At 35.9% G+C, this 23,203-nt stretch overlaps 3 protein-coding genes and 1 non-coding gene across 7 annotated transcripts; 2 read left to right on the plus strand and 2 right to left on the minus strand.

Annotated features, from left to right (window-relative positions):
- Positions 1-315: 315 nt before the first annotated feature.
- LOC129314224 (uncharacterized) lies at positions 316-3,993 on the minus strand. Of its 2 annotated transcripts, none has more exons than XM_054957584.1 (6): positions 3,780-3,993; positions 3,008-3,072; positions 2,862-2,891; positions 1,928-2,759; positions 1,380-1,654; positions 316-511 (listed from the first exon to the last, which is right to left on the minus strand). In XM_054957584.1, the coding sequence occupies exons 1-6, from the start codon at positions 3,837-3,839 to the stop codon at positions 406-408; spliced, it is 1,368 nt and encodes a 455-aa protein (XP_054813559.1). In that variant the 5' UTR covers positions 3,840-3,993; the 3' UTR covers positions 316-405. The 2 variants fall into 2 exon arrangements, with proteins under 2 accessions (XP_054813559.1, XP_054813560.1); XM_054957585.1 differs by having other exon boundaries at positions 1,376-1,654.
- A 2,556-nt stretch (positions 3,994-6,549) lies between these two features.
- On the plus strand, positions 6,550-6,622 carry TRNAF-GAA (transfer RNA phenylalanine (anticodon GAA)). Its single transcript has one exon. It is a non-coding gene; the product is annotated as a tRNA-Phe (tRNA).
- A 145-nt stretch (positions 6,623-6,767) lies between these two features.
- On the plus strand, positions 6,768-8,211 carry LOC129312570 (chlorophyll a-b binding protein 3, chloroplastic). Of its 2 annotated transcripts, none has more exons than XM_054955229.1 (3): positions 6,768-7,042; positions 7,122-7,286; positions 7,631-8,211. In XM_054955229.1, exons 1-3 carry the CDS (start codon positions 6,905-6,907, stop codon positions 8,138-8,140), a joined length of 813 nt encoding a protein of 270 aa, XP_054811204.1. In that variant the 5' UTR covers positions 6,768-6,904; the 3' UTR covers positions 8,141-8,211. The 2 variants fall into 2 exon arrangements, with proteins under 2 accessions (XP_054811204.1, XP_054811205.1); XM_054955230.1 differs by having other exon boundaries at positions 6,774-7,042; positions 7,125-7,286.
- Positions 8,212-9,054: 843 nt separating this feature from the next.
- LOC129312569 (myosin-2-like) lies at positions 9,055-20,902 on the minus strand. 2 transcript variants are annotated; one of them, XM_054955227.1, is made up of 24 exons: positions 19,805-20,867; positions 18,952-19,053; positions 18,716-18,859; positions 18,476-18,626; positions 18,344-18,371; positions 18,049-18,217; positions 17,804-17,867; positions 17,663-17,676; positions 17,491-17,575; positions 17,225-17,328; positions 16,972-17,110; positions 16,546-16,664; positions 16,301-16,453; positions 16,130-16,219; positions 15,465-15,542; positions 15,073-15,231; positions 13,781-13,978; positions 13,329-13,534; positions 13,119-13,254; positions 12,493-12,622; positions 12,052-12,162; positions 11,848-11,963; positions 10,408-10,620; positions 9,055-9,864 (listed from the first exon to the last, which is right to left on the minus strand). In XM_054955227.1, the coding sequence occupies exons 1-24, from the start codon at positions 20,186-20,188 to the stop codon at positions 9,379-9,381; spliced, it is 3,579 nt and encodes a 1,192-aa protein (XP_054811202.1). In that variant the 5' UTR covers positions 20,189-20,867; the 3' UTR covers positions 9,055-9,378. The 2 variants fall into 2 exon arrangements, with proteins under 2 accessions (XP_054811202.1, XP_054811203.1); XM_054955228.1 differs by lacking the exons at positions 9,055-9,864; positions 10,408-10,620 and adding an exon at positions 10,628-11,283 and having other exon boundaries at positions 19,805-20,902.
- Positions 20,903-23,203: the final 2,301 nt, after the last annotated feature.

The raw sequence follows: 23,203 nt of genomic DNA on the forward strand, positions 1-23,203 counted from the left end.
TTACAACTTTATTATAATAAATTTGTAATTTGTGTTTCAAATTTTAATTGAAAAATAATTTTCAACCATGTTAAAATTTTAAAAATAAATTATAAATTTATCACAATAAAATTACAAAATTAAAAGTTAAACTTAAAAATCTCTGAAATTTGGTACTTTGAAATTGGTTGGAACTTTTTTTTTGTCATTTTCCCAAGAACATGTGTGCTCTTAATGGCTAAAATGACAAAGGAAATCCGATTGTTTTTGTGGGGCGGAAAAAAAAAAAAGGAAGCGACCGCGCATTGTGAAGGGTTTGTAAAATGGGCTTGAAAAGCAACCCAAGAAAAGTGTCCATTTACAAACGTGCACATTCAATACGGTGGAGCGACCAAAAAAAAAAAAAAAAGAATTGTGGAGACGTACTCATATTGCACCATACGCAGGGTCATAGTATGTAGCTCTAACCTTATCTAAAGTAGATCCTTCTGGACAGATGGGTAGCATTTTTAGCATCATGCGCAGCCTTTCCCTGAAACAACATTTGGATAAGACTTTAAAAACATACGGTGACAAAAATGGGAAAGACCAACTTAAAAACTCCCCCCCCCCCCCCCCCCCAAAAGAAAAAAAAAATCAGAATGCGCCAATTCTGCCGGCAAAATATTGTCACAAAATTTTCCATCAAAGAACTATAGCATAGAGAAATTGTATGGGAATTCCTTGACGAAAAGGCAACAAGAAAATCAAACGTATTTCACTTTATTCTTGAGCCCGGACTCAGACAATAATATCTCTAACGAAATGATAAAGGATAACACTGCATCCAAATGAAAAAACTGATATGCAAGAGACAATTGATGACCTATGCCTTTCACACTTGAACTTAGCTTAAGTTGGAGGAGAAACAAATAGAGGGGCAAACTAAAAATTATGAAAAATTAAAATAAGATCTACGTAGCAGTTATACTACACCGTTATGCCGTTACGCCCATAGAGCTCAGCATCACGCTAAACAGCATATCCAAACTCCAAAAACAAAATTCTAGTACCCATTGAATGGGGAACAATGTAGGGAATAAAAAATCAATACATTCTACTAATATCCTACAAGACGAGGAAAGTTAAGCTATATGTCACAAACCTTTCGACATCGCCTGAATCTTCCTATTAGTTAAAAGAAGAAAGCATTGCAATTGTAAGATGGGCATTTAGGATCTTTCAACTACTAGTTCATCAAGGGTTTACTTACACTACATTACCTTTCAAGATCGCATGAACCTTCAATATAATTTCTTTGAAGTTCATTATGAATTAAATATTATACACCTTGTTAGATCACAAAAGTTTGATATTGGATGATTTTATTAAAGCAAAAGAATAGAGAACTTAAAACCTGCATTTGCAAAGCAGCTAATCCTGCTCTGGTACTCTTCTGCAGAATGTTGCGTTCTGTGATTCTCTGGTCTGTGGGCGGCCCCCCAGCAGGCACATCTCTTGTACTGCTTTTTCGATGTACTGCTACATAACTTGCAGAACTTGCGGTGTTCTCATTTCTCTCGCCAGCTAAACCATTAAGCTTGCCATTTTCCACTTGCTCCATTGTAGCACTAGCAGAAGAATTTTGTTTATTGGCAGCTAACCGAGCCCTTGAACGTACAATCTGACGGTGGAACTGCAAAAAGATACGTCTAAATTCTAGCTTAATTTGAAGATTATTAGGAAAGAAATTGTCACTGATTCACCAAAAAACTTTCAAAGAAAACAGAAGAAAAGAATCCTGATGAAGCAGATTTAGGTCATGCTATTGGTAGTTTGTGCTGCAAAAAGAAGGCATCAGAATTGACCTACCAAAGAGCCAGCTATAGCGGCTCAGGCAAAGAATTGCTTTGAAATAACATTATTAAAATATGGATGGCGAAGGGCAGTGCAGCTTTTCAGTTCTCACCAATGATTTTGTAGCTTTATGGCAACTTGGCTTCGCAAATTCAACTGCAGTTCCCAATCTGTCAAGCAGTTTCGGTTCCTCAATATGAACAGTAGATTTCCTGGATATGTTGGGAAGCTTGTATCTGCTCCTAGATTCAGGATTCAGAAAGGCCACCTCTTTCCCATCTGGAACAGTGTTTGAACATGAGCCAACACTAGACTTTCCATGAGATGATTTACGTGCCCTTGATTTCTTGCTATCACCATTAATATCCACTCTTGATGCTTTTTCCACAGCACAGCTTTTCCTAACGCTAGTACTATTCCTGAAAGAAAGTTGGCTTTTCTGACCATATGGTTTACTAGATACCTCCGTCAAGTTCTCCTGTCGCTGAGTATACTCAGATGTAACTGTACTTCTTGAATTACTCCCACCGGTCTTATTTTCCATGGAACCTGGCCTATTCACTAGGCTCCTACGAGTAGCCATGGACTTGGTACAATTCGATAAGGTTTTCCTACTTGCATTGCATTCAGAAACCAATCCCAATTTTGCACTTGACGTTCCTTTTGACTTGATCTCATAGGCTTTGGATTTCACTTCCGGACCAAAGCCAGAGACTTTCTGGAAGCATCTCCTGCTAAAACCCATAGCTGGAAGCTGCTTGTCAAACAAAACATCCAGATTAATCCCCCACTTCATGCTCCTATAGTGTTTTCCTCTTGATCTCGAGACTGAAGATGGATGCTCTGGCGAAGGTGGTCCTTGTGAGTCAAGTTCTGATGCCACTATCTCCTCACCAGATTTAGAAAATTTAGATTTTAACTGATGTGAAGACCACTGGTGGAACCTGAAAATGAGCAGATACCAATATTGTAGTCAAACAACGTTTCATAAACTAATGCGTGCCATGCTAAACGTGGAAAAAAAGGGGAAGAAGAAGGAAATTTACAGGTGGCTTTCGCTGAACCAGTCATCATTTCTACAATATAATAAAACATAAATAAAAACAGGTTAGCATCGAATGAATGAAATTTGACAACCTTAGTAAATAAAAGCAACACTTCCTTATTATATCTATACAAGTAGAAAACTCACATGTCTTCACCCCCAGACTTTGCTTCTAAAGTCAGATCCGCCCACATTGGGGCCTCAATATGTTCCTGTATGTCAAGCACCAAAAAGCAACAATCAGCCATGAATTGTGAGACAGAATAGCTATTCAGGAATATCAGACAAGAATATGACGATACGGTGCGAATAATAAGTAGAAATGCTAATAGAAGACGGTTTGGTTAAAGGATGTTGTATAAGTCTCATGCATCCAACATAACTTCATATCTGCCGGAAAATGAACGAAACTAAAAGACGTAACAAGCTGAATCTTCTAGGGTCCACAGAAGATGAAACCAAATTCAATTTTCAACTTGCTTTTCCTTTCACGCATTTCCCTAGCGCTAGCAGCAGAAAAACAAGGGACAGACAATTAGGCAACAAGAGGAGAATCCAACCATTTAGCGTTTCAATCAATAAATGCAAAACCAAATTGATACCTCGAAATGATGATCAAATTGCACAGCAAACAAATTCATCAGCTCTTCCAATTAACCAAAAAAAAAAACAACAAAATACAAACTATGGCGATATCGTTCCAAACTAAACATGTCAGAAGAGAACTAAAATTATGAAGGCGTAACGATTTTCTGTTAGGTAAAGAACAGAGATGATATCAAGATGGTAGCATAACAAAATGGCAATCAACGAAGACAAAATCTCAGATGTCTACTAATCCTAAAAAGATCCAGGCGAATCAAGGGATTAAACAAGTAAACCAAATCCTTGAGAAAAACTATAATGATCAAGGGATTACCAGGAAAGCCCAGTGATCATCCGCCCTCTTGATTACTATTTCTTTCTTTGAAGTTTCCATGACCTAACGATTCTTCGAAACTGGTTCGAATCTTCTTGCCGATTCAGAAATTTTAATGCTTCAGTGAGAGCTCAAGAGACAGTCTCAACATCCTCTAAACTATACTTGGTTTACTCCCTGCTCTTCTGCGGAAGGGAGCATGGCGCAGTGTCGACTGTCGAGGAAACAAAACGACACTTGAGCATTGTGGTGCGGAGGGAATTTGTGGAAAAGTTTATCAGCCGTTGGATGTGGGGATATTGTGATCTGTATCGTTTTTGGATGGTTAAGATTGAATGCGTTTTTATATTTAAATTAATTCGAAGTGGAAATGCTATTACTGGAAAATGAAACGGAGACAGCTTACCGTTGGAGTTGGGTTAAGACAGAACATTGAAATTGTAGATACTAATCATAGATATATTTTTCTTCACCACTTTTTCAGGTCATTTTTTGTTTTTCCTTTAATTATAAGTAATCATTTTTACATGACTTTGGCTTGATGAGGTACTTATATTTTTTATTATTTAATATACCATTACTTGTATCTGTTTATTAAACTATTATCTTTGTAAGGGAAAGATTGATTAAAGGCCATTTGAAGGCACTGTTTTTCAAAGTATCAAAACATTCTGAAATCTTGGCCCAAAAAAAAAAAAATACGTTTTCGAATTACTTTCCAATACGCGAAAGTTAAAATAAAACTAAGTTTGCGTGTAGTATGACAAAAATACATTTTGCTGATTTTTTTTTTTAAAGTCTACCCTTCTATTATTATTTACTTTGAGATTGACCCAAAAAATCTTTTAAGGTGATCAACAAGGTTTGAATCGATTGAATCCACGATCCATTTGTAACTCTTAAACCATTAAATAAACAATATCAACTTTATCATGTTAGAATTCTTAACAAAAATATTAAATTTAGTAATAATATCATAAAATAAAATATCTATCAAGTTCAAGATGGAATCATAGATCTAAAAATATTTATTTACAAAGTTAAAAAAATAGAAACGAAAGAGTAGAACAGGGATGTATTTTTTATTTTAGTCGTGAAAAAGGATTGATGTTTGCAAATGCTCTACACATCATATATTAGATATTTTTTATAAAATTGATCAACTCTTATAAGAAGTAGAGTTAAAAAAGGGGCTAACCCGACTTAGTCAAGTCGTTTAAACTCGAGTGTTCTTTAAATGGCTCATATCTAAAGCCCAGCCCTAAGCATAACAAGTTTAAGACCCTACGAACTTCAAGCCCTTTTACTTTTTTTTTAATTGAAAATAGTTCATTTATTCCATTGTAATATCAAACCTTACTCCAATGTCAAATCACATAGACTAAGTAACAATAAGCAAATAAAGTAAACACAATAAGCTCAAATTACAAGAACCAATAAGCAAATAAATTAAACAACATATAAATGAACTAGATGTTAGAAATACAATCCCAATCAAAATGATAGCAAGCAATGAAGCAAGGATCAACTGAATCTATCTAGTATCCACCACCAAGAACCACGGATGCATGAAAATCTTTAAATCAATACACATAAATACTTAAATATTAATGTTGTCTGCTTACTACATCAGTGCATCAAAGTCATAAGAACAAATTACTCACAAATCAAAGCAAAACACAAACACTCAAGCAAAATGCAAAATGTTAAGAGAAAAAAGCTCAAGCCTATGAGCAATAATAGATGAATGAAGGTTAAAGAATACAAGCACCTTGCAGACTCAATCAAATTTGATCGATCTTTGAAGAGTACAAGTGAGCTTGGAGACTCAGTTGAAGGAAATTAATATCTGATATGTATGAGCACATCGCAGACTTAGTTGGATTTGGTCGAAGGAGAGGGCTTCATGAACTTAGAGACTTGTAGACTTGATGAATGAAAACTCTAATGAATGAAACTTGGAGACTTGTAGACTCAATAGCTTCAAACAACACCGATGTCAGAGACTCATAGCTAGCAAAGTGAAGGTGGGGAATGACTAGTGAGCGTTGGTCATTGAATTGAGCGTCAATGAGGAGTGATTGATGCAGCATTGGTCGTCGTTGAAGATAGATCTAGAGACTAGAGTGGGCAAGTGGGGGTGAGACAATCAGTGTCTCAATGACTATGAGCTAAGTTTAAATTTGATTATCTGAAGGGTGAAGTCGTGAAGGAGAAGACTAAAAAAATCACGTGACTGAAATGAATAATTAAGGTTAACTTTTTTTCCCTTCCCTTCTTCAGAAAATATGGGCTCCAACTTACATAATACATATACAGTTTGAAGTTTTGCCTTTGTTCAACTAGGTAAAGTCCACATAAGACAGGCTACATGATGAAAAAATATATATTACACAGGAGATTGGGGCTTAAATGAACTAGCCTGTTTGAAACCATTTACCCCTTAAGGGTCCTAACTGCAAGCTCAACTCTCTAATTACATGAGCTTAAACGGGTCTGTTAGTGAGCTTGGCTTATTTTTTCAGCTTTAAAAAAAATATGATGGTTGATGATAGAATTGTTTAATAGTTTATATATATATATATATATATTTTGTGTATCCTTCTCATTCAAAAAGAGAGAGAAGAATAGGAAAATTAATATAGTGCGCAACAATGATTCGCATATCTTCTAAATGCATAAATTACAGTGTCATTGAAAATTTAAGAATTATAAGTGCTAGGGAAAATTGTCGAAGCCTTTTCTTAGGACACTATTAGTACAGCAAATTGCGGGGATAGCTCAGTTGGGAGAGCGTCAGACTGAAGATCTGAAGGTCGCGTGTTCGATCCACGCTCACCGCAATTCCAATACTTTTCTTTCGTTTTTCGGCGGCCCAAGGCCCACATTAGCATTTTTGCAGAGATAAAATGGGATAAAAAGATAGGAGCTAGAGATACTTCAAATCCTTGCAAGCCTTCTCATTGGTCGCCTAGACAACGCCGTCCCCACCACAACTCCCTCCCTCCCCTCTTCTTCACCACCAATCTCTCCGATTCTCTTCACGACCCATTCTTATAATATCTTCCGCTTCAGCCATCAAGGTCTCAACTTTGGTGCCTTCCAGAAGAGAAAGCTTGCACGTCATGGCATCCACGTTCATGGCAGCCTCAGCAAGCTCTAGCACTGTTCTTAAACCTTCCCCTTTTCTGGGTCAAACCAGATCATCCATCTCCAACTCTCTCAGAGATGTTGTCCCTCTCGGAAATGGCAAATACACCATGGTAATATAATTTCATCAGGTCTTACAGAAAATGACGCAATATATATCAGTATTTGAGGTTCTGGTTTGTGTTTTGTAAGCAGGGAAATGAGTTGTGGTATGGACCGGACCGAGTGAAATACTTGGGTCCCTTTTCAGCTCAAACCCCTTCATACTTGACTGGGGAATTCCCTGGAGATTATGGATGGGACACCGCAGGCTTATCTGCTGATCCTGAAGCATTTGCTAGGAACAGAGCTCTTGAGGTAACCATGGTTTCTTCTTTTTGAATGCTTGATGCTGCAATGCACACTGCCTCTTCCTTGTTCTATCTCAACCACAATCCCCTGTATTATAAATAGGCGCGAAGCTATGATTTAACTATGAAAAGGGTCAATATTAAAAATGTTATCTCTTACTCCCTCTCTCCTAATTTGGAGATTTTTTTTCACCTGGCTTACAGATTAAGAAAAAGATTAAGGTGAAACAAACCAAATTCATCAGTAAGCTCCTACGTTTAGGATTTAAGATTAGAGAATGTTACTGTTTGTCTATATTCATGTACTTTTGAGAGAATGATGAGCAAAGTTTGACAGTAATTTGAATGAAGGTGATTCATGGGCGATGGGCGATGCTTGGAGCACTAGGGTGCATCACACCAGAAGTTCTAGAGAAATGGCTGCGAGTGGACTTCAAGGAGCCAGTGTGGTTCAAAGCAGGAGCTCAGATTTTCTCAGAAGGAGGCCTTGACTACTTAGGCAACCCCAACCTGGTTCACGCCCAGAGCATCCTGGCCGTCCTTGGCTTCCAAGTGGTCCTCATGGGCCTGGTCGAAGGCTTCCGTATCAACGGCCTTCCGGGCGTCGGAGAAGGCAACGACCTCTACCCCGGAGGCCAGTACTTCGACCCTCTCGGCCTCGCCGACGACCCCGTCACTTTCGCTGAGCTCAAGGTCAAGGAAATCAAGAATGGAAGGTTGGCCATGTTCTCCATGTTTGGCTTCTTTGTTCAAGCCATTGTTACTGGAAAAGGACCGTTGGAGAATCTGTTGGATCACCTTGATAACCCTGTGGCTAATAATGCTTGGGTCTATGCCACCAAGTTCGTGCCTGGCTCTTAAAATTGGTATACCCGTGTTTTTTTGTGTGTGTGGGTGGGGTTATGAATGGAAGGACGCTAGTATTGTTGTAAGATGCGTAGTTTATTTCGTGATCGTGACATAGTTCAGATTAGTAGTGTAGTGTGTTACGTTTATCTTTCGGCATTCGTTTGCACGTCTAACTTGATTTAATAACTGAAATGAGAAGTCCTGGAAGAAAAGTAATATAACATAAGAAAATAAGCTCAAAGTTAATATTAATTAATGATGTGTAACGACTGACAAGCAGTAACTACCACCTACCTGCGACCAAACAAAAAAAAAAAAAGTAACTACTACCTACCTTATACGATACGACCAACTAGCGTAACTAGGACAAAAAGGAATATTTTTGTTGAGCAAAACAGGACAAAAAGGATTGAACATTGAACTTAAATGAACGAATCGAGTCTGGCCTAGATTTTTTTTTTTAAAAAAAAGCTAATTCATTCGCATGTAAATTACTTTTTAGATCAGCAACACGTCATTGATTATGACAACCACACCCTGGCACAGCTACCACATGATCGATTAATTTTTCCCCCTCAAATACGTAATTTTTTCTGAGTAAAATGTCATAAATTTTAGTATAGAATTTAACAAGTTTAAAAGAAGTTATTAGGAATTGACGTTTAAGTTGCTTTTTACACGGGGAAAGATGTAATTCTCCTAAAATGCAAGGAGAATCTATTAAGGCACAAATTTATAAGTTTATTAAAGGGATGCGCATTTTTTGTGAACTTGCAGGGGATATTTTGGATCAGCACTCAACATTTGCAAAAGGGAGCTGCGCTCTACAAAGTTCTAACATTCAGGTTAATCACCATTTCACTACTTCCGTGAATATTGAGTTATCGGCAGATACACACACGATAACGAGAATATGAACGAATTGATTGGAAGGAAGATATCAACGCTTCTTATTAATATCTTCAGAACTGAAATCAGTGACAACAGAATATACATGACAACATGAGCTAACTAGACTGTCGAACAATCCTATGCAGTCCTGCCAAAGTCTATAACTATGCACAACCTATCAATACTTCCAGGTTCCACTAGGTAGTAAATAGTAACAAAATTGGTAGATACAGAAGAAACACGTTTCCAACAGTGATGCAGACAATTCATAAACATTAGTGACAAACATTCCATTTGCCTTTTTCTTACCAAGTTATCTTTGAGCTTTTCGAGCAAGGTGAATGTTTGAACATTGATTACTATGAGGCTCTTGAGCTTAACTTCCCCCACCATCTCCGACGGCTCTTGTCCCCTTCTGTATTCCCTACTTTATGAAGCCTTGCTTTTGTCTCCCGTAATCTAAACTTGTATTCTTTCTTCCATCCCTCAAACTTGTGTCTAAGTTTCCTAAGTTCTTCATCCGGATTCATGATAGCAGACTGCCCAGACTTAGCCTCAAGCAGAGCCCTGGCATCGCAATCAAAAGTCTGTCGTCTCTGTTCGAATTCTCTCATCAGGTTGCTGACTGCAGACAACGTACCGTTAACTTCTCTTCCTGCCACTCCGGTATCAGAGAGGGAGAGAGAGCTGGAAAACTTGATAGGTGTGCTCCCACCTGGTGTTCGAGATATTGTGGAAGCAAAATCTTCAAAATCATGGTAACGAGGTGATGTAGCTTCTTGTCTTCCAGGATAACCAATGTTGTTATCAGAGGCTAGGCTCTTTCTGGCTGCAGCGAGACTCACCTACAATGAAATTGCATTTAGAAATCAAGGTGCAACAAACTTATAGTAGAAAAGAAAACTGACACACCCGACAGATTTAGCAAGTTTTCTTGCATAATAGGACAAGGCTTGTTGTTGTCATATCAGATTTAATACTGTTCTTATTGAATTGAACTTAGATGCATTTCTTTATATTTTTGCTATCAAGTTTCTCAATTAGAATATCACAAAAGTATCATTTCTAAGTAAAACACGATTAATGTACAGTTAAGTTGAGAAAAAACATACAGTCATACATTTCTCAAGCTATCATTAAAAAATTCTAGAGTTCTAATGTTTTAATTTTAATTGGAGAACCCTTTTCCGGTCATTTCCAATTAAGGAACTTAAAAGTGCTGCATAACTTTGTTTTCTCCCTTTCCTACTATCAACGACAAATGTAAAGCTAAAATAACCTAATTATTTAAAAGTTTGACCTGATTATCATTTCAACAACACAGCAGGCAAGTCTGGTGTGAAAATCGAACCACATTAAATATTGATGTTTACAATCCGGAGGCTTACTTGCAAAGATGCCATCTGTTTTTGCCACGTCTCCTCCATTGATTTCATCTTCGCCTCATATTCAATCCATTTTGTTTCATTTTGTTTCAGCTGTTCCCTCAATGCAGTATTTTCCTCTTCCTTATGCTCAAGGGTTGCCTCAGCCTTGAGTACCCGCCTTCGGAGTTCTTCCAAAGCCAAAGGCAAATTCTGAACCTGTTCTCTGGACGCTTCCTGAAAAGACAAAGAGTAAAACCTTTATCATCTTGAGCAGATGGAGCTTCCACAGACTAATGAGATAAGATACAGCATACCCACTTAAAATAATTCTATACAAATCCTCGTGTAAGCCAAGAAATTGCAATATGCTCTTTTTGTTTGGGTTTCCACACAACTGAGTTTAGATCATACCTCCATGCAAAGGAGGGTGTGTATCATTTCAGATAGAAGGCCAACATCAGCAGGCAGTATAGCAAACAAGAAAAATGATGACAGCATTCACTCCAAGCTGAAGTTTTAAGAGATAGAAGCAAACAAGAAAAATGATGACAGCATTCACTCCAAGTTGAAGTTTTAAGAGATAGAAGACGAGTTTCTTGATATATTGCAGTTGACAGAAACTTGTAGCAACAGAAAACTTGTGATAATCTCCCCAAGGAAAAAAGGTTCGCCTCACACACATGCGACTTATTAATTTCTCAGTTAAGTTTGCAGAGAAAAAAGAACGTATATCTGAACTATATGTGGTATTCTAATAATATATCAATAAAATTGAAGCATGAAATTTCTTGACATACTTTCCCCAACGAACTCATGATCATGGCTACCTACTACACTTGGGAGAACTCTTCTGTCTGTATATCTACCTGGTACGTAAGAATTTGTTATTGGCCCCATCTATAACAGCAGCATAATAAATAAGATGAGCACCGGCCCAGGTGAATTTCAAATATGCAGTTTCCCAGAACACACTCTTGATATTGTAGTTTTATTTGAATTTAAAATACAAAATACAGTTGACACCTAAAGAACTTTTTTCTTTGCTTTCTTTCTTTCTTTCTTTTTTTTTTTTACATATTTTTTTGGGGATTTACTTCTTTGAACAGTAGCATGCTACAATGGCAAAGTAATATCATTCTGTGAGAACTTTTTAAAAGACATGCCCACAAATTCTGGACGGAATTCATTATCTTGGTTTAACTTCAGCATAATCACTTATCTTGGTAGTAGTACTTAATATTAGTAACATCAAAAGATACAAAACTGAAAAATAGACGGCTTCAAATTTGGAAATATCCAAAATAACAGACTTTGTTAGTCAGACAGGAGAATCAAAAAGAGGGAATTACTATTTAAATGCATAAAACAACATACCAAGAGCCAAAAAATGGAGTTGAGAGTTAAAACATGAATAATAACGGAGTTTAGAGCATTTATCTAAATCAAAAAATTACATAATACCTTCATATCAAACATCTTCCCACGAGAATATCGCTGAAGTTTTTCATCACTAGGGTGTTTCTTCACCTTACGCAAACCATTAGCATTCCTCCTCCTAGCCAGCCAACCACGAATTACTGCAAGAAAAGGAAATGAATAATGAGACCCCATTAGCAATTTCTTTCACCAAAGCGTAAATTTCACAATAACCAGAACCATGTTTACCTGCTTGTAGCAGTATGATTGCCTCAATCTCCTCAAAATTTTTACAATCAATAGTTATAGAAGACCTGTCAACTATACCATATTTACTCCTCAAAATTTCTCCACGAGCAACTGCAATGTGAGCAATTAACACTGAATAAACAATAAGGAAGGCTGACAATAAAAACAAAATTAAGAATTGCTAAGAACAAGGACTTGAACCATCAATTTAGGCATATAATTTTTTTTTTTTAACAAAATATATATCGAGAAGATCTTTAATGATAAAAAATTCATCGGAAAAATATAGAAACCAGACTGTGCATAGGCTACTTTCTATATAAACATGATTAATCATTTATTGAAGCATGTGTTTAGTTGAATTTTGCACGCATAAGGGCAAGAATCGGCAGAGTACTCTGATGAAAATGCAATTAGTCTTGAAAGGTAGAGATGCATTACATGACTGCAATGCCGTCACTCCATTCTTAAGTTCATGGACATGTCTACGGGCTTGATGACCACGGAACCATTTTTGAATCTGAAGTATTCCCTGCATAATCTGTTTTCTTCTATCCTCCAATGCACCAATCTACAACAAAAAGAACACAAGAATCACCAAATCTGAGAAAGCAATACATGGAAGATCTAAAACCAAGCAGATACAAGACATTGAAACCATTGATATCTGAACTAGTAATATAACATGATGTTCTGCTTCGCAAACTCATCCATAATTCACAAATAGAATACTTATTATTTATTGTAGCAGGGAAATGAATAGTTGATATTGTGTCCACCATATTGATTGCCATATCAACTATATTCTAGCTCTTTATGCTATGGTTTTTCGGAAAGACTGTGTATATCTCCAACACTGACCTCTTTGCCTTTGTCTGTAAACTACACTCGCAATTTCAAGCATGAATGATGCCTTTACTAAAGTAAAAGTCCAAAACATTAACAAATCTTTATATCTAACAGATAAGAAACTAATGATTGGGGGTCTGACAATAAACCAACATGTTCACAAAAATATGAAGATAAAGAAAGTATATCTTCAAGCACTACTTGGCCTCTGGACATACCTGCCCTTTTCGCAAATGCACTTTGGTGTAGCCAAACTGATACATTTCGGGAGGGATATTAAACTGTTTAAGTATAGCAACTGAGATGCTTAGTGGATCCTGAAATGCACAGGGCTCCAAAAGCAGAAACCCATACCTAGATACATGGAGAAACATAAATCAAATAAACTTTCAACAAAATCATAAATTTAAAGGAGGTTTTCCCACTACCTGTCAGCAAACTCTTGATGCGTCATTTGGATAGGATATCCAATCCTTGAAATTCTAACAACCTCCAAGACGCCACAGCAACGGAGCTGTTGCATGACAAGATCTTCATCAAATATGCCAGGAAGCTGCTTAGCATTTGGCCTTATGCAGTGAATATAATGAGGTGCGGTATTCTCCAATTGGTGCATTAATTCAAGCAACTGGCCCTAAAAGTAAGGAAGCAATTAATTAGAGATATATATATATATATCCCCTAAGATATACCATTTCAACCATTTCTTAATACATTTCAGTCCCCTGCATTATTCAAAATTAGTTCAGAGTACTTCCTAGTCCATGATCATCTATCACACATAATCAAGTAATGATCTTCCTTGACAAGGAAACAAACAATCATCTTTTCCCAAATAACAAGGCATAAAATCAACTTTCAAGGAATGGTACAAGAATACCTTCAGCTTTGCACCAACACTCTGCTTCTGCGAGTCTAGCGCACCTAGTTGGAAGGAATTCAACTGTTCCTGTGTTTGACTAAGCATTTTCGAGAACAACTGCAGCAGCTGACAACTAAATGACGCCAGGAATTGCATGTAATCAGAAGGCAGCAGATCTTTGTTCTGCTGTAGAAAGCCGTTTGTATCATACAAAACCTAATAGACATCCATGTTTTAGTTAAATCACAAACGTTTTATTCCAAAAAAAAAAAAAAATCACAGGCACAAATCCAAAATTAACCGCATTCTGCATGCAAAACCTAAGCTGTTAGCAAAATTCAAAGGACATTAAGGTAGTCCATTTTCGGTACTCATAAATGTGATGAAATCTAGAATGTCCAAGTCAAATTTGGACAGCCCAAATTTAAAATTTTTTATTTGTAATTTTCAAACGATAAATTTATTTTTTAAAAAAGTGATAGTTAAAAGAATATCTTTATTTTAGATTTTGCATCTTTTAAAATAACAAGTTACCCAAAATAAAAAAAAAGATAATATTAAATATGGACCATCCAATTCTAATCTAGATGATCCAGATTCATGCGCATCATAAGTGATGATGTGATAAGCATCGAAACCATCTCCAAATGTAGGATGGCAAAAGGAGAAGTTGGAGTTATGGCCTAAATCTTGATGCAAAACAAAGTAGAAATAATAAAGCAGAGCAAATAATTATCAATAAGATAACTCGATTTAAAAATAAAAGATATATAGCAAAAGGGTAACTCAAAATAAAATCAATTAAATAATTAACTCATATATTTATCTTTAATCCTTATCCTTAACTTACAAGTTATTAATAACAATAGTTCCCTTAATATTCTCTTCATATTCTCTATTATAAGGTGGGGGGAAAGGTCTTACACAGAAACAAAAGAAATTTTTAAGATTTAAAAACCATGTTGGCGTTTGAAAATTATATACTTTATTCGATACCCAATTATATTATAGGTCATAGAAGAAACAAATGCATCCATGTGACGGGGGGTTGTGACCGCTAAGGTTTCACCATAACAGAGTCATAAACAAACAGTAGTATTGCTGCTTCCACCATCTTGTTTATGCATTTTCGAGCAGGTTTATTCAAACGCGTAATATCAGTCCTCAACATAAATGTTTTTGTTACTATTTAGGACTATTCTCAGCCAAAATAAGTTAATTAAATATACTAGACTCTAAAAGATACAATTAATCTTGACATTTTTAGCAACTAACTTTCATAGCTCCTTGAAAACTGAGCAGCAACTAACCTCTCCTGCAAAGTGACGAACACCAAAAGCTCTCCCTCTTTCCCCTTTAAAGCAAGGATTAGCATTCAGGTGCTGTTTAAGTTTGCTGGCAAAAGTGAGATCTGTAGCCTTGGGCAAATTTGATTCCTCATCCAACAAACAAAGTATCCCTGATGGCTTCTGCAAAGTTCATAAATCATAATGAGTTATATAATGACAACGCAATTTACAGGTAATAATGTAAACAACCAGCAAGGGGATCTTAACATGCATGTTTTTGCAATAGTCTACAAAAATGCATCATGTTCAGATCTTAATGTAACCAAAACCATAAGAAAACCACAAGGAAAGGCCGTCGTCCAGTTGAAACGGGAATGGCACATAAACATATATAAAAAGTGAACCATACGTACCTTCTCAAATAGATCCAAGCACTCTTGATTGTCCTCAAAATCTACTTTAGTCCAATGAACACCATCCATTTCGTAGCTCTGAAACAAAATAATATTATATATTGCAACATCAAGACTATTCAAAAAACAAATGACATCACGATTTTGGCATGCACTATGAAACTCTACATGTCAAATAAGTCCTTGATAAGAGATACAAATATACCACAAGAGACATACAACTCTAACAGTTAATAACGTTAATCATTACAAATTTAGAATTGATAACATATAATATATAGTCAAATTTGATTGATTTACTCCAGCAAAGCCGTTGAACCTCTTTACCTGTTAGAAAGGAAACTTCCTTGAAATTCCACAAGTGAAGCAAATGAGATAAGCCATGAATATAATCCTAACCCTTAAGATATGCAGGGGGCAGGAAGACGCCCTTGAAGATGAAGGAATTTGCACTTAAGAAAGTGACATAGCTTAGTTTAGGAACATATTTTTCATTAGATATGTTTTCTACTAGCAATTATTGATGGAAGTCTTTAAAAATCTGTTATCATCTCACAATAAAATAAGCATTTAAACCATTTAAATGTACGCAAGGAAGGACAAATTGCATCTCATTTGAACAGACACTCAATATCAAAGAAAATTTGAACATTATAAATGCTAACCTCCTGCTCAAGTTTAAACATATGCCAAATGAAATGTTGTTGAAGCCTCTCGCTAGCATAATTTACACAAAATTGTTCAAAGCTGTTTTTCTGAAAGTCAAAACATAAACCCATTAGAACATAAGCGAACATCAACTGATGCATCAGTAATCACATCATAAAATTGCAGACCTTGAGTGATTCAAACCCACAAATATCAAGAATATTTATGGATCTCCCAGTATGCCGTTTGCCAGCTCCTAGTGACTTGTTAATTTGTTCTATGAGCCACCCAAACAAGCTTGCATACATGAATTGTGCCAATGCATCTCTTGTTTCAATTGCCTGAATAAGAAATTTTATTGGGCCATTAAAAACACTGAATGTAGTGCATTTAGGAGCTCCAGAAAATTGATGAACAAATGTAATGTACGGACCTTCTTCAATGTCAAGCTTTTAGCATTAGTATCCTTGCCAGCTTGGACCTTACAAGTAGATAAAGTTACCATCAAGTCTTGGGAACTGCAACCCATCAGCATGGCTGCGCTGGTGACAGCTGCCAAAAGAAATATATTTATGTAAGTCACTTATAAGTTGTAACTGAGATGTCATTTGTTCTCATGTGTTACTATGTCAGTCACAGGCAGTCATTATGTGTCATTTCAAATCCTCTCCTACTCAAAACAATACCAGATATTGTGTATCACATTGAAAAGATCTGATCAAGATAGTCCCACCTAGCTTTTAAGTATCTAAATTTTTTATTTTTTGGCCAGAAAGTATTCAATGTTCTTTGCCATTAAAAAACAACGTGCAAAACGACACAGCATAAGTAATGCATGATTCAAGGCTTTGAATCATACCTTCATCATCCACCACTACAACATGATTTTCATTGTCAGATATTTGAAATGATACATTTCCAAGCCATAATATTGCAGCAAGGATTTTAAATACTAGCTCTTGATCCTCTTTGCAAATTTGAACAACATCCAATGCTTTCTGAGGAAAAAGCAAACAAAGAAAGGGGGAAAATTAGATGAAGATATCTTAGGAGGACATCAGCAAACTTGAGAAGAGGAAATTGATCACAAAATGAAGCCTCCAGAAATATACCAGCAGTTTATTTAACATTTTAGCATCATCAACCCCATCTATTGTCATACAGTCACTCTGATTAAGATATTTATATTCGCTGGCCCCTCTAAGGTTCAGCCTCTCTGCACAGAAAATCAAAATAATCCAGAACATGAGTTGAAATATCAAGTATTCATGAAATTCATTTAAGCTGATCAAAGAATTACTCTGCGAAGGAGACATGGCATGATAATATGTACATATTATGTGCCTGTAAAGAAGTTGACAAATTGCAAAGAAAGTACCTTTAAGGCCAGGTAAAGATCCAGCACAAAGTTGATAAAAGATGTGATATGACCTCTCACCACTGGTCAGCTGAACAACTCTCGACTGTTCACAGGAGACAATTAAATCAGGACAAATAGCAGATAAGTAACATTGTTCCACCCTTTAAGTTCAAAGGGACGTCTCAGTTACCTTTTGTAACATGACTATTGGTAATAATGTGTGATTTGGCAGATGGCAAAAACAAACCCACAAGAGTAATCAAGTTAGTAAGCTCAGTAGAAAAGGGTATAAAAAAATAGCACCCTTGCAGTGAAACGTCAACATGCTTACAGGTTTGAATTTTAGCTCCACATACTTTCCCTGCTGCAGTGAAATGAATTTCAGTTAACTTCCCCTGCTCCAAACAAGCCAAAATATACATTGATTAAACCACTTTGCCTTCAGAGAAATTAAAGACATTAAATAGCAAAAATTTTATGGACATATGGGTTGACAAATCTTTCAAGCTATAAAAATTTCACAGAATAATAGCACTGGTAAGTTCCATTATAATGAAAAGGAACATAGGAACTTACAAATCTGCTAGAATTGTTGTGCCTTGATGTTTTTGCATTCCCAAAAGCTTCTAGAATGAAATGCGTCTGAAGGATTTTATTTTCTATACCACAGCTTCTACCACCCAGAGCAGCCAAATATTGCATAGCAATTTTTGCTGTCTCTGTTTTCCCAGATCCACTCTGACCACTGGAAACAAAAATTAACAATTACACCAGTAATCATATCTTATCCCTGCTACGACACTTAAATACTATTGATTATACTAACATATTTCGAGAGTAGCCAATGTACAGAAACTGGTATGGATCTTACCTTATGATGATGGACTGATCTGCTTTATCTGCAACACACAAAATCAAAAGAAATCCTTTAGAAACATAACATTCATCATACAAGTACAGGAATAGAAATTACAAAGGACTCAGAAAGGAGAATTCCATTCACCTCTCATCATCTCATTATAAGCTGCATTTGCCACAGAATAAACATGTGGATCATTCAAACATTTCTGTCTATAAGTTGTGGAAAAATCATTTCCACAAATCTGAACATCTTTGAAGGGATTGAGTGCTATTAAAATGGGTCCTGCTTTACTCTACATTAAGAAAACACAAGGAGCATATGAGAACATATGGACGATAAACAAAGAAAAAGAATAAGAAGAAGCCAAAGCTGCACACATACATAAATCATTTCTTGAGAATATCTAAACTGAAGAGTGTGAAGAACAGATGGCTCATTCAGGTAACTCAGCTGTATGAGATCGTCAACGCCTTTTAAAATGTCTGGATTAGCTGGTAGGAGTTCTGATCTGGCCACTTTCATAACCTAAAGTAACAACTCGATGGTAGAAAAAATTTGTCAACTCGCAAACTCAAAAATGCACTATTTTTAAGTACATAGAAGACCTAAAAACTTACATTTCCATTTGTGAGTAAAACTAAAGTTTCTTCTTTTGAAGTTGACTGTATCTTTCCAAGTCCCCAGTGCCCATCTGGTTGCCTACACCAAACATGAAGGTTCTGGGGGAACAAACCAAACAAAGAAATGAACATGCCATAAAATATGTGTCTATCAGTACTAATGGTTAAGTGCCAAGGGAACAAATGTGTTGCGGGCGTATAACTTCAAATGGAATAAAGCTGAGACTATACATCTAAGATTCTCAGTAAATATTTCAGACCGAATTATGATATCTTCTAACAACAGCGCTTCCCATATAATCAACCAACGCAATCAGCATTTTCACCAGATTTTTCTACAACACATAGGAAGCCTCTGGCGATAAGACCAAAAGCAGAAAGGAAATTTGAATGGAAGTAATGTGTGGGATAATCTGTGCCAAAAATTTAAGCTAACAAAAATTGATGCTGCTATCAAAATGAATAAAAACCCTGAACGGCAATCTGATCTGATCAATAACAAGGTACTTCGATATTTCTCAATACAACCCATTAAGCCACTGAGTACGATTAGCTGTGATTAGAGAAATTTGTGTTTATATATATCTACAGGTCCATTACCACATGCAACTAAGAAATTATATTTCAACTATGTTTTCCATCAACCATAGTAACTACGAAATTTTCTTTCAACTGATTGCTTTCTTTTAAGCACCGCAAGCTTTTTTGCAAAGCTGCCAGAACTAATTGTTTCAAACAATTAAATGCGAGAGTTATCAACTAACTAGTAACAACCATTTCTAAAACCTTTCATAAACCGAGTTATTGCAAGATCATAATACCAAGACGCCTTTTTCAAGTCTCGAGTTACCTTCTTGTTGAAATAAGTAACGTTATCTTCCGATGCAAGGGCGTACGGACATTCCACATCCCTCTTCAACTTCTTGCTCCCAAGGCTTCCGTTTCTCTTGTGTCCCAAATCAACCGTATCTTTCCTCTTGGTTTCTTCGTTCGCATCATGAAATCCGTTCGGAAGGTATTCTGTCTCACCAGGATCTCCGTTAACCTTAAAGTTGAAGTTATTCGGCAATGACCTTCTCGCTGAGGGAAGCCGAGCTTTGGAGGTCGGGCGAGCTGGCAATGCCGGTGGCAAGTCCTTTGGCTTATTCTCTTCTTCTTCTCTCTGCTGGAGCGATTCAAGCATTACCTCTAGCGAACTCCTCGCTAGCGAGGATGGCGATGCTGATAACATCATTGTTAGAGCCACCAAAACCCCCCAAATTCGAACAAACCTTCCAGATTTCCTCTCGAACTCTAATATGCAAACCAATCACTACTTCTCTTCCAATTCCACTAGCTAGATGCCAAATAGCAGCAAAATATAAGACCCCTGTAATGCTAATTCGCTGAATTAACTTGGAAACCGAACGCAGTAGAAGAAAACTATCAAGAATAGCAGACAAGTAGCCAGTTCGTTTTTCTCGCAGTTTCGAAAAATTCACTCGGAAAGCCTAATCATCCAATCGAGAAGGTGCACGGGTTTCCATTACTGAAAGCGTAAGTTACGAGGCTGAAGAGTAAGGAAGGTAGGCTGAGGTTGTTTCGGAAAGACCAACCTCCTCAGACTCGAGAGAGAAAAAAGAGGAAGCGGAGGTGTAACAAAACAGGAACAATTTAGGCAACTTGTTCAATAATCTTGCTTATCTTTTCTTTAAATGGGTTTTGTCCCGTTGAATCAAAAACCTGCTCTTCCTTGTTCAAAAAAACACGAACTCACTCGGAAGGAAAATCCCTTGTTGTCGTTGGTGATGTCGTCGCACTTGCATTTGTGCCCAGAAATTCAAATTTTTTCAGGTGAAGTGGCAGGCCACACAGTTCGACATTCGTTTCTTGAGGGAACGGTTTGGATCGGATCCAAATCATAATTCCAAGCTACGAATAATTAAAAAAAAAAAATTGGAGCGTAATGCGGAAATTTTCAAATCCAACGAATAAAATATTAGATAAGCGTAAGCGTATGAGGGAAACAACGTGCGAGAGAAAACGCTACTGTTGGATGGTTGTACTTGGAAAGTAGTAGGATTAAGCATTCATAAGGACTAGATGTTTGATGTAACTACGACTTCATTATCCTTCTAAGATTCCAGTATTAGAGTTTCGTTGTCATTTCATTCATTATTTGAGCAGAAGATTAGCTTGTTTTTTGGTTAAGTTAATGTAACTTTATTTCGGATATTTAATTATTTTAATTTATTCCAAGCAAATTTTTAATCTATAATTAATTTAATTTTATCAAGAATGTTTTTATTTTAAATTAAATAATTTAATTATTCAAAATTATTAAAATTTAAAACCTATTTAACGCAGGTTATTTTTATTTTAAATGAAAGTAATTTTGGTTCAGTTAATTAAATATGTATTGTGAAAAATTAAAAAAAAAATCTATGTGTATGTGTATGTACATATGCCATGTTATATGCTCCATTCATTTCAAATTATAAGAGATATTTAAATAAAATTTTACATATTAATAAATCTTATTGAATATCATCAACGGCCTTATCTTTTAAAAATAAAAATATAAACTTTTAAAAATACTGATCATTTAATATATGAAAAAAAGAATGAACAAAAATTAATTATTAAAAAGGAAAGGATAATATTAGAATAAATTTATTTAATGAGATCTTAATCTTCTCAAAATATCTTATATTTTGATACGTTTAATCTCTTCCAAAAATGTCTTATAATTTAAAAAAGATGGAGTAATAAATAGCATTGTTTCATTTTTCCATTAAAATTTAATCTAATGCATTTTGGCCATAATAACTTTAGTTAAAAATAAATCCTTCGCCAATAATAAAATGCTATTATGAACTATAAATGTTCTTCGCGTATTAAATAAAGTCTGAGCTGGGGTTTGTTGTTAATTTCTTATGGACAATGGTATTGGTTATAAAATTTATTTTGTGTATGCTAAAATTGTATATGTGTGCGTGCGTGCGTGCGTGTGTTGTGTGTGTTGTTGAGTAAATGAGAAAAAAAAAATACTTAATTGACCCGCATATTAAAATATCATATCATCGTGACTTGCGCTTTCCTCTCCAACCCGCAATGATTTCAGTTTTCACTTTGACGTCAAGAATTCCTTGTCAAAATCCAGAACGGACTTTTACACAATCAAACAGTGAATAAGGAAACAAGTTTTGGTTGCAGATTACTCTTCAAAGGAACCTCCAAACTGAAATGTGTATGGATGACGATGAAAACTGTTAGCTTAATTGACCACTCATGACTACACGTTCAATTTATTCAATTCCATTTGTAGTTTGTGACCGCATTAATGGTTTGTCCTTAGGATTATGCCATTATTACGTCGATATATTATACTTTTGGGATATAAACAAGAAGTACTCAAACAAACACAAATTATAACAACAAACGTGGCATTACTTTATCATTACTTTATATGTACAGTGACAAAAAAGGGTTAGTGGTGAACAATAGAGAATGGGGTGCAGTGGTCCCCCAATAATTGCACTGAAAATTAAGGGCGTGCTTTCATTATCTAAAAGGGTATGAAGGTAATCAACAATCATATAGTTGTTAGTTAAGACTGTAATATCTTAATTAGAGGTCTAAACTTCAAGTTTTGAAAATGTGCCCATATTAAATACTTGTCAAAAGAACTTTTGTCCTTGTAATCCAACCCAACTCAATTTATATTGGTTGGGATTCAAACAAATTCTAATATCAAGTATGCATAAAAATTAAGGGGTGAACAATAGAGAATGGGGTGTAGTGGTCCCTCAATAATTGCTCTGAAAATTAAAGGAATGCTTTCATTATCTAAAAAAGTATAAAGATAACCAACAATCGCATAGCTGGGGCTGTTAGGACTGTAATATCCTAATTAGAGGTCTTAATTTCAAGTTCTAAATATTTTTCTATGTTAAATACTTGTTAAAAAAGCTCACTTGCAATCCAACCCACCTTGATCTATATTAGGTGGGATTCAAAAAACTCCAACACAGAGTATGCATAGAAAAAGTAAAAAGGCATATCAAAGGGGCAAATTTTTTAGCAAACCCCTCCTCAAGATTAAGAATGTGTTGGAAGACCAAAAAATTAGGATGCAAGCAGATAGCTATAAAATCCCAAGCCTTATATACTCGCGTCATGGGTCTCGATCCTTTAGCATAATTTGAACACGAAAAAGGAATTTACTAGCAATTTCTCCTATGAAAAAAGCATTTTTGGAAGAACTGCT

The sequence above is a fragment of the Prosopis cineraria genome, unplaced genomic scaffold, assembly GCF_029017545.1.
Source record: "Prosopis cineraria cultivar Desert tree isolate PC_DT_omini unplaced genomic scaffold, ASM2901754v1 PC6, whole genome shotgun sequence".
NCBI lineage: Eukaryota > Viridiplantae > Streptophyta > Magnoliopsida > Fabales > Fabaceae > Prosopis > Prosopis cineraria.